This window comes from Neoarius graeffei, chromosome 17 (genome assembly GCF_027579695.1).
Source record: "Neoarius graeffei isolate fNeoGra1 chromosome 17, fNeoGra1.pri, whole genome shotgun sequence".
Lineage (NCBI taxonomy): Eukaryota > Metazoa > Chordata > Actinopteri > Siluriformes > Ariidae > Neoarius > Neoarius graeffei.
Genome location: NC_083585.1, coordinates 33,593,187 through 33,607,546, shown reverse-complemented (window position 1 = coordinate 33,607,546; position 14,360 = coordinate 33,593,187). Strand labels below are relative to the sequence as shown.

General features: G+C 39.0%; 1 protein-coding gene across 3 annotated transcripts in view; it reads left to right on the top strand.

The window, feature by feature from the left end:
• The first annotated feature begins 303 nt into the window (after positions 1–303).
• ksr1b (kinase suppressor of ras 1b) overlaps positions 304–14,360 on the top strand; it is a 70,594-nt gene continuing 56,537 nt past the window's right edge. For all 3 annotated transcript variants that reach the window (XM_060944053.1, XM_060944054.1, XM_060944052.1), the window contains exon 1: positions 304–787. In XM_060944053.1, coding sequence (XP_060800036.1) covers positions 572–787 — 216 coding nt within the window. In that variant the 5' untranslated portion in view covers positions 304–571. The remainder of the gene's footprint in view (positions 788–14,360) is intronic.

Genomic DNA, 14,360 nt, shown 5'->3' with positions numbered 1-14,360 from the left:
AAAAGTGTGCTTAAGTACAGTACTCAAGTGAATGTACTTTGTTACTGTCCACCTCTGCTGTTACTGTCCTGAAAGTGTCTTTCTTACATGGCTAGAGAGAAATATTTTTGTTTTAACTACTAAAATTATTCATCAGATGCATTGTACGGGTGAAAATTTTCGTGAAATCTGCTAGACACGGTTTGTGTAACATGCACCCTGATCTTAGCTAATGTAATTTGAAGAACTTCATTTCCCATAATGCACCGCGCCTTACGGATACTACCACTGTCTGACAGGAGAGGAAAAAAAAAACCTCAGTGAGCGTCTCGGCAGAGTCGGAGAGGGCTCTTCATGCGTGAACAGACTGACAGTCCGACTTGTTAAAACAGCGGAGTTTATGTGAGTCTCATGGCCGTTTGCTGACCCCGCACGCCGGCTGTTTAATCCTGTGGGACGCTTCGCTCCAGGTTGTTTAGTTTCCTGCCCCGTGGTACCACTGAAGGTGTTTACAGCATGTGCTTACGGTAACATCAGGGTCGGCGGGACAGAAAAGGCTGCAGCCTTCCAGTCAGAGTGCCAATGCTGAGGAATGGATGGTGAAGAAGGGAACATGGTGGTGGGCACCAGGGATGAACAGGTGGAGAGGAACAGCACAGACTCATCATCATCATCATCATCATCAGCCCTTCAGCAGTGCCAACTTCTCCAGAACATCATCGACATCACCATCTCCAACTTACAGGGACTCCGGACCAAGTGCGCTGCGTCTAACGACCTGACCCAACACGAGATCCGCACCCTGGAGGTAACCACACACACACACACACACACACACACACACACGAACAGCAACTCACACATCATTGTGACATGTTCCACAGCTCTGATGTTCACACACTGAGGTTAAGCGATGTGACAAAAAATATCACATCGCGATACTATTTATAAACTAGATTTGCACTTCTTGAAGGAACTACTGATACTGGTGGTGAAAGAGAGAGGGGTGATACATAGTTTACACGCAAAGAAATTAAGAAAGAGTAGGGGAAGTTGATGAAGACAGACAGACATACATACATACAGACAGATAGACAGACATACAGATAGACATACAGACAGACATACAGATAGATAGATAGACAGGCATACATACAGACAGACAGACGACAGACATACAGATAGACATACAGACAGACATACAGATAGATAGATAGATAGACAGACAGACAACAGACATACAGATAGATAGACAGACAGATAGATAGATAGATAGATAGACAGACATACATACAGACAGACGACAGACATACAGATAGACAGACATACAGATAGACAGACATACAGATAGACAGACATACAGACAGACATACAGATAGATAGATAGATAGACAGACATACATACAGACAGATAGACAGACATGCAGATAGACATACAGACAGACATACAGATAGGTAGACAGACGACAGACATACAGATAGACAGATAGACAGACGTACATACAGACAGACATACAGATAGATAGACAGACAGACGACAGACATACATATAGACAGACAGACGACAGACATACATATAGACAGACATACAGATAGATAGACAGACATGCATACAGACAGACAGACAGACAGACAGAAAGTGACAGTTGACTGTTGACAGTTATAGAATATTAAAGTCACAAAGAGTCATCATTCATTTCAATGGGAAATTGTTAGTAGGTTTTCTTTAACATCTTAAAAAAGTATAAAGTAGTGAAAAATGAAAATGATGAAGCTTAAGTATCATTTACAAGACCTATGGATAAAGTTTCTACATTAAACAGTTCTTGGGGAATTATTCACAGAAATCGGTTAGAAGAATAAAGGTAATAATAATAATAATAATAATAATAGGAAAAACAACATAGTGCTTTGCTTTGGAAAAATATGCTTCAACAAGTCCTGTAAAGAGGGACAATGCAAGCTAAACAATACAAGCGTGGTGTCCATGTAGCATTCAGTTCAGCGGTTTTGTTTTGAGGTGGATAGTTTTTCCATTGATCCATAGTCAATTATTTCATTTTCCCTGAGAGTGACACTGATCCCATTCTTTGATTCCTAATTCCACAGTTGTCTTGGTGATCATGATACTAGATATAGAATAAGGATATAATATAATGTTCACCATTCATAATATTCACAATACTCAACAGACAACATTTAAAATGCCTCCTAATATACAACATTAGCTTTGTCTTTATCCTTAGATTGCAGCATGCCCTTGGCCATGTAATGCATAATTAATCAATATTAGTTGCTTAGAATTATCATTTTTATCATAATCTTCATTGCAGAAGTTTAACATTTTGATTATTTCACAAAACATGCCCAGGCAGGAAAATATATCAGTTTATTTGTCAAGCCAGTCAAATTCCAAATCCATACACAGGCTACATTATTTCATGAACAAATATTCTGTTTCACTTCTGTTTCAGTCAGAAATACATCATTATGATTTCCATTTTACACTGTCTTTAACATCACAAACATCCATCCATCCATTATCTGTAGCTGCTTATCCTGTCCTACAGGGTCGCAGGCAAGCTGGAGCCTATTCCAGCTGACTGTGAGTGAAAGGCGGGGTACACCCTGGACAAGTCGCAGGGCTGACACATAGACACAGGCAACCATTCACACTCACACCTACGGTCAATTTAGAGCCACCAATTAGCCTAACCTGCATGTCTTTGGACTGTGGGGGAAACCGGAGCACCCAGAGGAAACCCACACGGACACGGGGAGAACATGCAAACTCCACACAGAAAGGCCCTTGCCAGCCGTTGGGCTCGAACCCAGGACCTTCTTGCTGTGAGGCGAAAGCGCTAACCACTACACCACCGTGCTGCCCACAAACAAACATTTATTATAAAATTATGAAAAATTAGTGCAACTTAAACAATTTGGTACCAAAATATGTGTAGCAATGGAGTTTCACCTTTGATAGTGACACAGTCGTGCACAGGGTTTCCAACAGAGTGACATTTCTGTTTAACGAATGCATGAAGATGCAATTCATCACTATTACGATGTCTTCATTGTCACTCAACCCTAATTGATCTGAAAGCAGTTTTCATGCTTACGTCAGTCTGTTAGGCTCCACAGGTACTCGGCACACACACACACACACACACACACACACACACACACACACACATATATACAGTTGTGTTCAAAATAATAGCAGTGTGTTTAAAAACGTGAGTAAAGCTCAAAATCCTTATAATAGTTTTTATTTCCATGCATTGGGAACACTGCACATTATATTCTACATCAAAACATAAAGAAAAATGTATCTATATTTTAATTACTTTACAGAAAATGAAGAAAAATGAACATTGGGCTGTTCAAAAAAATAGCAGTGTCTGCATTTTTCATTACAAACTCCAAATATTTACTGTATAAACTGAAAAAATCTTAAGGATTTAGTATTCCTGTGAATCACTAAACTTGTATAACCACGGTTTCTGAGAACTTCTGGCACCTGTGAACAGGTATTCCAGCCCAGGATGATTTGACAACATTCCACAATTCCTCTGCATTTCTTGGTTTTGCCTCAGAAACAGCATTTTTGATGTCACCCCACAAGTTTTCTATCGGATTAAGGTCCGGGGATTGGGCTGGCCACTCCATAACTTTCATTTTGTTGGTCTTGAACCCTGATGCTGCTCGCTTACTGGTGTGTTTGGGGTCGTTGTCTTGTTGAAACACCCATTTCAAGGGCATTTCCTCTTCAGCATAAGGCAACATGACCTCTTCAAGTATTTTGATATATGCAAACTGATCCATGATCCCTGGTATGCGATAAATGGGCCCAACACCATAGTAAGAGAAACATTCCCATATCATGATGCTTGCACCACCATGCTTCACTGTCTTCAGAGTGTACTGTGGCTTGAATTCAGTGTTTGGGGGTCGTCTGAAAAACTGTCTGCGGCTCTTGGACCCAAAAAGAGCAATTTTACTTTCATCAGTCCACAAAATGTTTTTCCATTTCTCTTTAGGCCAGTCGATGTGTTCTTTGGCAAATTGTATCCTCTTCAGCACGTCTTTTTTTTAACAGTGGAACTTTGCGGGAGCTTCTTGCCGATAGATTAACTTCACACAGGCATCTTCTAATTGTCACAGTACTCACAGGTAATTTCAGACCGTCTCTGATCACCCTGGAGCTGATCATTGGCTGAGTCTTTGCCATTCTGGCTATTCTTCGATCCATTCGAATGGTAGTCTTCTGTTTTCTTCCACGTCTCTCTGGTTTTGCTGTCCATTTTAAAGCACTGGAGATCATTTTAGTCAAGCAGCCCATCATTTTCTGCACTTCTTTACAGTATGCGTTTTCCCCTCTCCAACCAACGTTTTAATCAAAGCACGCTGTTCTTCTGAACAATGTCTGGAACGACTCATGTTTCTCATGTTTTCAGAGAGAAATGGATGTACAATATGTGCTGGCTTCATCCTTAAATTAGGGCCACCTGATTGACATCTGTTTTTTCACAGAATGAATGACCTCACTAATTGAACTCCACACTGCTATTATTTTGAACACGTCCCTTTCACTTAATTATTCGATTACACAAACTCAGGAGCATGCATATCATGAATGTTGGGTCTGTTGGTTTTCTATGACTCTACTACACCTACTGGTAAATTATTTGCCATGTAGTAATATAATTTCCACCAAAAACAGTGATTGATCTGGTTAGTCGTGTTGGATTGCTATTATTTTGAACACAAGTGTGTGTGTGTCTATATATATATAATATATATATATATATATATAAAATTATATTTGTTAAAGTTGCATAAACCTGCCTTGGTCTTGGTTTGGTTTTATCATTCTGGCTTGACTCTTTATATTAACTTCCCTGCATTGATTTCATGAGAAAAAAGTATTTTTTCCTGACTGGACTCCTTCCTGTTTTCTGTTCTCAGATGTTTTATCTACCAATCCACTGTTTTTAAATGTGTATTTATGTACCTGCTTCAAAGCATACAGCCAAACGAGAGCCAAAAACTTGTAAAACTGGAGGATCCTGTAATGTAATCAGACTATCTGCAAATTTAGAGATGCATTTCATGAAACTGCCACGTTAAAGTTTGTTCATGTAAATGATTCTACTAATATGCAAAACTTTTTCTTGTTATTTATAACCACTGGTTGTAATTCAGAACTTCGATGTACTATATGGTGCAGCACAGGACCTGTACTTAATTACCTTTTTAAACAAGAGAGGCCGGTGTTAGTTGAGACTGTGTACTGTTTATAATGAGACACAGGTAGATGGTGACACTGCGTGAACGCTACCTGAACATGAAAGCAGTGCCAAAAGCTGCAGGTTCTCAGCACTGCATGTTCAAAAACAGCACTTACATAGTTATAGTCACACTTTTAGTTTACATATCTGCTTTCTATAATGAGAAAAAAGGACAGTCGATCTGCCTAACATATTTTAAGGTCTTATGAAAGGGAACAGGATCACCTTCATGTGCTTGGGGGATATTTTTTAGGAGAGAAAGATTATAAATGTTCCTCTTGTGATTTGTATATGTTGACTTTTTACTCTCACTGGAGCTCCTTTCAGATTCTTTCAAGGCTGGTTACAAAACTGCTAATTCCAGCTGCACTATCCCAGCAGAGTACCTGTGGGGTGCATCATATATTTATGTTTTCGAAAGTGGAACAGTCCATAGTGAGGGTGTGAGGGGTCACTGATGATGTTTCTGGCTCGGGACATGCAGCGCCTAGGTGCGATTATTATTATTATTATTATTATTATTATTATTGGTTGATTTATTCCTTTTGGGGCGGCACGGTGGTGTAGTGATTAGCATTGTCGCCTCACAGCAAGAAGGTCCTAGGTTCGAGCCCAGTGGCCGGCGAGGGCCTTTCTATGTGGAGTTTGCATGTTCTCCCCGTGTCCGCGTGGGTTTCCTCCGGGTGCTCCGGTTTCCCCCACAGTCCAAAGACATGCAGGTTAGGTTAACTGGTGACTCTAAATTGACCGTAGGTGTGAATGGTTGTTTGTCTCTGTGTCAGCCCTGTGATGACCTGGCTACTTGTCCAAGGTGTACCCCGCCTTTCGCCCATAGTCAGCTGGGATAGACTCCAGCTTTCCTGCGACCCTGTACAGGATAAATGGCTAGAGATAATGGATGGATGGATGGATGGATGGATTATTCCTTTTGGCAGTACAAACTGAATTACAAGGAATGTCAACAAGTAAGACATAAAGCAATTCCATGAAATATAATAATATAAAAATGACCAAAAAACAATCTTTAAATATTACAAATACAAGAAACATTGTACGGAGAATATCAAATCAGATAATGATAGTCTACAATATATCTTAGTATTAACTATGACCTAAAGCAAACACTTTTGGTAACGGATGGTTAAGTAATCATTAAAATGCTTAGTTCTAGCCACCACATTAACTACCCTAAAGTGCCCTGACCCAAGATTATAGGGTTGGTAAAATTCAAAAGGGGAAATAAGGCACTTTATGAAAGGGACTCCACTGCACTTCTTCATAAACTTAATACATAGTTCCTCACATCTATCACTAAGCCTAGATAATTTAGACAGCTGTAACCCTGGTGCAAATCCTGGCCAGGATCCTACTAGTATCCTAGCAGGATCTTACCAGGATCCTAACCAGGATCTTGTACAGGATCTGAAATATAATCCTAAAGGATCTTGTCCAAGATCCTACAGGATCCTGTACAAGATCCTGTAGGATCCTATAGGATCCTACAGGATCTTGGACAAGATCCTTTAGGATCCTAACCAGGATCTTGTACAAGATCCTGGTTAGGATCCTGGTAAGATCCTACAGGATTTTGTGAAGGATCCTACAATATCCTACAGGATCTTGTACAGGATCCTGTAGGATCTTGAACAGGATCCTACAGGATATTGTACAGGATCCTGTAGGATCTTGGACAAGATCCTTTAGGATTATATTTCAGATCCTGTACAAGATCCTGGTTAGGATCCAGGTAAGATCCTGGTAGGATCCTGGCCAGGATTTGCACCAGGGTTTGTCCCCCAAGAGATCCCATAATACACGAGTTTTGGGCATCTGGTATTCTGGGTCAAGACTTTATCAGTGTATGCTTCACCAGAAGGCTGAAACTCATCAAATGTTCTGCTATAGAAGCCAAACTTGTATGTGTGTACCAGGATGATGTTGATGGTATTGATGGCTATGTTTCTTCCACCTTGAAGAGTTATCAACATGATAAATTAACCATATTGTAAGACCTGACTTCTTTTTTGGTAGAAAAGGTTAAACAAGTAAAGCCTATTCAAATGGTGTTCTGAATAGCCATTATTGTTTTAATCAACATTTAAGAGGGTGCTTGCATTCATTTTCATAAAGAATCAGCTGTGACCCAGGTATATGCATACTTTTAGATGAATCACATTATTATGAAGGTTATTTTTCAACCAAACATGCTGTTGATTGTACTAGGTTTCATAGTTGAATAAATATGGAACACTGCTCTTTATAACTTTATTCAAGCAAACTAATGAAAACTGTAACTCTGAAATATTATCATGGAATAGTTAAAATTGTCTTCCATATTCACATTATTATGGTTTGTTGAAATAAAGGTCATCATATTTAGCTATATTTAAACCCTAAATCACATATAGTATGTGTGAGCCCTCTTCTGCTCTTGTACAGAAGGATATTTATTTAAGTTTAAAAAAAACTTGCAAAAAAACTTTAAATGCACTATCTATTCAAGAATTTAGGGCTAGCAAGCCTTGTTTCCATGCTACCCTGAATTTGCTGAATCAGAGTATTGGGAATTCGTTCGGCAAGAACCTACTCAGGATCCTGTTGGTATCCAGTTAGGATCTTATTCAGGATCCTACTTAGGATCTTGTTAAGATCCTACAAGAACATACCCAGGATCCTGTTCAAGATCTTGTTTAAGATCCTACAAGATCCTACACAGGATCCTGCTGCAGTTGAGTTAGGATCTTATTCAGGATTCTGTTCACGATCTTGTTTAAGATCCTACAAGATCCTACTCAGGATCCTGTTGGTATCCAGTTAGGATCTTATTCAGGATCCTGTTCAAGATCTTGTTTAAGATCCTACTCAGGATCCTGAAGCATTCGAGTTAGGATCTCATTCGGGATCCTACTCAAGATCTTGTTTAAGATCCTACAAGATCATACTCAGGATCCTGAAGGATTGAAGATCTTGTTTAAGATCCTACAAGATCCTACTTAGGATCCTGAAGCATATGAGCTAGGATCTTATTCAGGATCCTACTTAGGATCTTTTACTGAGGATCCTGATACTTCTTCAAGATCTTATACAGGATCCTGTTCAAGATCCTATCATTGCCAAGATTTTGGCTCCTTCTAGGATCCTATTTAGGATCCTGCACAGGATCTTATATAGGATCCTATTTCTACTTAGGATCTTAAATAGGAATGTAATCCTGTGCAGGATCCTATTTCTACATAGGATCCTATTCAGGACCTTAAACAGGATCCTGTTCCTATGTAGGATCCTATTCAGGATCCCATTCCTAAATAAGATCCTACCAGGATCCTACAGGATCTTACAGGATCCTACAGGATCCTGTGTAGGATTTGCACCAGGGAAGGCTTCTCTATAGCTTGAACCTGGGTAAATAACATATAATACTTTCTTTTGAACTGACTCAGTAAGGCCAGAAAGATAATCAGGTAGGTTAGCTCAAACCAGAGAGGCATATTCAAGAATGGACCTAATGATTGAACAATAAACCTTAACAAGATCCAAGAAAGGAAGGCTACTCCTCTTAAGCAATCTAATAGCAAATAATCTTTTGTTGGCTTTGTTAACAATATAATTACAATGAACGTTCTACAACAGATCATTAGAATATGATTATAAATCGGTTCTTTAAGCGATCTCAAGTTCTGAGTACTGGAGCCTATGTTATGATTTTGACCAGGCTCACAACTTGCTGTTTTCAAAGTATATGTTTATCATGGCGGATGAAAATGATAACTTTAATGTGTTTCCATTAGGCTTGGCATACCAAATGTCACTGTTCATATAATATTTAATATTTAATAGTGAAATGTTCACTATATTATAAGTATCCAAAGGCAAAATACATCATAATCACATATTCTGAAAGCATTTTAATTTGGAAGATGCTATGATATTTAATGTATTTCTAAGAAAATATATATTTATTAATACATGCATTTCCTTGGCTTGTCACTTGATGTAAATAAATAAAGGCATTGAATGGATGTATGTCGTTTTGTGCATACTATACATGAGAAAATAGTTCTAAAGTCAGGTTCTGTCACACATCTTTCCTAAATGTAATAATAAGCTACGTGTCAATTACAGTTTCCTAACTGGAATCTCAAATGGTGTTAATAATGTAGTACACTATAAAAATGTTAGTGTTCATGCTGCATGAAAAGCATGAGAATCATGACAGGTGATATGTTTATCAGAAAGGTCTTTTTGGGGAATGTTATTTTTACATATTTTTTATCCACAATAGTGTTTTTGTTGTTGATATTTAGTTAGACTGCAATGGACGGGCATCTCATCTGGGGTCAGTTCTCGCCCCAGATCTGGTTTAGGATCCACCATGACTCTGACCTGTATTCACGTTTAAATTGTTTGTGGAGACCAGGAGTCATACTAACACCCATGATATTCAACTTGTCTTCATACAGCAGTAAGTCACACATGCCAAACCCAAATTCATTAGATATACCCACTGCACAGCACACTAAATGCTAGAACAATCAAGAACACATATTCTAAACCCTATCAAGTCCTCTTGAATGAGTTCAGTAGGTAGGCCAGAGCTCTGTTAAGGGTTTAAGGAACAAAGCCATAGAACCCTGTTACACTTACTCCATCAGTTACGCTGACTGACTTTGATAAAGAGCTGCGTTCTGATTGCATTTTCTTGGATATTGCAGTCGGTTATTCCTGGAGGTTTACCACCCTGCAGAGTTCAATTAGAGCTCTAATCTAACACACATAATCCAGTTATCCAGGCCTTCAGCAGCATCTGAACTTTACATCTAGGTGTGTTGGAAATAAAATACCTAGAAATTTCAATCATCTATATAATCTGTAAAGAAACAAAGGATGTGGGCATTGCCTGCAAGATCCAGGGTGTATCCGTGAGGCATGTGAATTAATTGTAACAAGTCATAGTCATGGGAAAAATGTTAAGGAATGTTGTTTAGAAGGTGTGCATAGATTTTGCATTCACAGAAAGTAAGTTGTCAAGGCCTGTTCACTTGCTAACAAATAAGCTAATAGGCTTGTTCGTATCTAAGACGATAGCACTTTATACAACCCTAATTCCAAAAAAGTTGGGATGCTGTGTAAAACGTAAATAAAAACAGAATGCAATGATTTGCAAATCATGGAAACCCTATGTTTCATTGAAAATAGTACAAAGACAACACATCAAATGTTGAAGCTGAGAAATTTTATTGCTTCATAATGTGCCAAATGTTTTCAATGAGTGACAGGTCTGGACTGCAGGCAAGCCAGTTTAACACCTAGACTCTTTTACTAAAAGAGTCATGCAGTTGTAATATATGCAGAATGCATTTTGGCATTGTCTTGCTAAAATAAGCAATGCCTTCTGTTGAAAAAGACGTTGTCTAGATGGCAGCATGTTGCTCCAAAACCTGTGCATTTCATTCAGCATTAATGGTGCCTTCCCAGATGTGCAAGCTACCCGTACCATGTGCACGAATGCACCCTCATACCATCACGGTTGTTGGGTTTTGACCTATGTACTGATAGCAAGCTGGATGGTCCCTCTCCACTTTAGCCCGGAGGATGCGGTGTCCATGATTTCCAAAAACAATTTCAATTAATCAGACCTCGGGACAGTTTTCCACTTTGCCTCAGTCCATTGTAAAAGAGTTCAGGCCCAGAGAAGGTGGCGGTGTTTCTGGATATTGTTTATATATGGTTTTAACTTGCATTTGTGGATGCAGTAATGAACTGTTTTCAGAGACGATGGTTTTCTGAAGTGTTTCTGATTTCCATGACAAAATAATTTCTGTTTGTAATGCAGTGTCGCCTGAGGGCCTGAAGATCACAGGCATTCAGTGCCAATTTTCAGCCTTGTCCATTGCATACAAAGATTTCTCCAGATTCTCTGAATCTTTTAATGATATTATGTACCATAGATGATGTGATCCCCAAATTTTATATTGAGGAACTTTATTCTTAAATTGTTGCATTATTTTCCTCACACAGTCTTTCACAAAGCAATGAACCCCTCCCCATCTTTACTTCTGAGAGAATCAGTCTCTCTGGGATGCTCTTTTTACACCCAATCATGTTACTGACCTGTTGCCAATTAACCCATTTATTTATTTATTGAGATAAACATTACACAACTTTTCCAGAATTTTGTTGCCCCTGTGTCAGCATTTTTAAAATATGTTGCTGGCATTAAATTCAGAATGAGCTGATATTTTTCAAAATAACAGTATAATTTCTCAGATTCAACATTTGATATTTTGTCTTTGTACTATTTTCAATGAAATATAGAGTTTCCCTGATTTGCAAATCATTACATTTTGCTTTTATTTACATTTTACACAGCACCCCAACATTTTTGGAATTGGAGTTGTATAATATCCTGAGAGATATTACAGAGATGCTAAACAAATATGACCTCTAGCCATACATTACAGATAATCAGGCTTTTAGGCAGGATTTTTTTTTAGGGAGTCTAACTTTTTTGCAGGTGTCACTGTATGTGGCGAGGTGTAGCGGCGCGTTGAGCGCCGCTGGCACGAGTGTTTTAGGGGGTTCCGGGGGTACAACAGATTGGTAATACAATATCAACTTTGGGAACACCAAAACAAAATACACTGCAAACTGCGTATATTTTTAATGAATATTATTATTAAAATGGGTATATTTCTGGGATTTTTTGAGCTGGAGTTGCATATTAAGCATGACAAATTAGCTATAAAGCTTTCTGATCGCAGAATACTACATAAATAAAGCTTGTTGTAGCTGTGTTTGTCTCAGTCAGTAGTGCACCTATTGCAATTGCATTACATGTGACAACCAACCCCGGCTGACCAGTTTTGCTTTCAAAGCCGCTAGCGTCCAAAGATTTAGTATAACCTACTATTTAGTATAGCCTACTAGAAATACTACCCGCCGGCTCGACTACCACACTCTCCACTACGTAGCCTGTAATGTTGGGAAAATCTGCATGAAAATGTGTTATTTACTGTTAAAAGGATTTATTCGGGATAAATAACATGTCAGGTAAGGCCGGTTTTCTATAGACTACATTCCACATTTAGCTGCGGCAATATAGTCTACGGCTATATTGTCTGGATATTTATGCCAGTGTCTCCTAGGCATACATCTTTTCCCCCTCTGCTCTGGGAACGCACATTACAAGTGCTTTGTACACCAAATTTATTTAATAACCCATTTATTTATAACGAGGGCTCTCACAACTTTGAAATTAGTGCAGCCATAGAAACGCGTGTTTCTGTAGCTCTGCGGCGGGTGCCTATATTTTGTACTCTGGGCTCGTGCTGTTGCTATGGTAACCCTGGGCGTCTTCGGGAAAGACAGCTGTCAAAGCGAGACTTCTGAAATTTCCAAAATGGCGGTGTCAACAAAGCTTGTAGATCCTCGGAAAGCTCAGACTCGGCGATTTTTTAACATATTCAGCTAAGTTACCGGACATAACACGGGCGGAAATATTAGGGCGTCTTTAGGGCGTCGTACTAAAAAGTAGGGCGTCCAATTTCTTGTTTTTTTCAGTACAGGGCGTCGAAAAGACGCCCAGACGCCCCTCTATCTAAAAGCCTGCAGATAATATAGCTAATGGACAGAGTGGTGTTGTGGTTAACATTGGTATATCACAGTTGTGTGGAGTTTTGAATATTCTCCCTGCGTGTGTGTGTTTTTCTTCTGGATGCTTCAGTTTCCTCCAAACAACCAAAATGCCAGTAGATGGATCAGATGTGCAAAATTGTCCATAGGCATGAATGAGTGTGTGAATGGTGTGTGTGCATGAATCCCTGTAATGGACTGGCATACCATCTGGAGTGCTTTCCTGTCCCGTGCCTGAGTTACTGGGATAGAATCCGGATTCACTGTGACCCTAACCAGGATAAAGTGGTTACTGAAGATGAGTGAATGAATGAATGGAGCAAATTTTCCTGTTTAGTTTCTTCCTTACTGCAGACCGTCCCTGATGTCTTGAGTTTTGTTAAAAAATAAATCTGGTTGCCAAAAGGTCCATATCATGATATCTCAGGTTTATCGCACTCTGCTCATGCATTTGTACTGCTGCATCAAATGACGTCATTGTACGTCTCTATTCCTGTTACTGTTGTAACGAGGGGTTGTTTGACGTGTCCGATGGTACAGAAAATGTGATTTTATCTTCATGCCAGCCTTAATGTAGGTCAGACTTAAGTGTGACAAAGTTCAGCTTTATCTTGTGTTTATACTTTTAGTTTAAAAACCTTGTAACAGTTTATATATGATTGCGTTATCTTGTGGTTTTGCTGTGTGGGTTTAGTTTTCCTCAGTATCTCTATACCATATTTCTGTTTTGTTCATGACATGTTAATATCTTGTTAACGTGTTCAGGTACTTGGTCCTTGTGTTCATGTACTTCTACATACTGGCTTCCGATAGTCCTGACATCAAAATAACATAAGAATATCACATTTGTTATTTGTTATTGTCAACTCAGCCTTATCCATAAATGTTTAACGGTATGAAATATCTTGGTACATGGTGCAGCATGCAAGATCAGTAGAGGACTTTTGAATGAGTTCTTGCAGCTCCATGCAATTAAAAGTGCTTTAAACAGCAGCACGGTGGTGCATTTGAGTTGAACTGCAGCGAGATCAAGTTTCTAAATCTGCCATTATCTTCAGACAAATCAACTATGTAATTATTGAGCATACGTATGTCCATAAGGTTTTCTCTGAACTGTTCTTCAGAGCAGGACTACAGTTTCTGAAATAATTAAATGATCACAAAATGCATGACTTCTACTCATTTAAGCATGTAAGGATTCACATGTTGATGCAGATCAGTTCAAGCAGAGAGCTGAATTAGACTACAGATGAATTTGTGCATTTCCTTTAATAAAGGTATTCTTTTAATCATTGAAACTGGGAAGAGTTTATGTTTTCTTCATGCTCTTTCTCCAACCCTGGAGCAGAATTTGCAAATTGGGGGGTACCCCCACCCCCCACCCCCAATTTGGGGGGTGTTAAAATGAGGCTTTGTGACTTGAAGAGGAAATGTGTTTCGTCGTCCTCAGTTGATAAC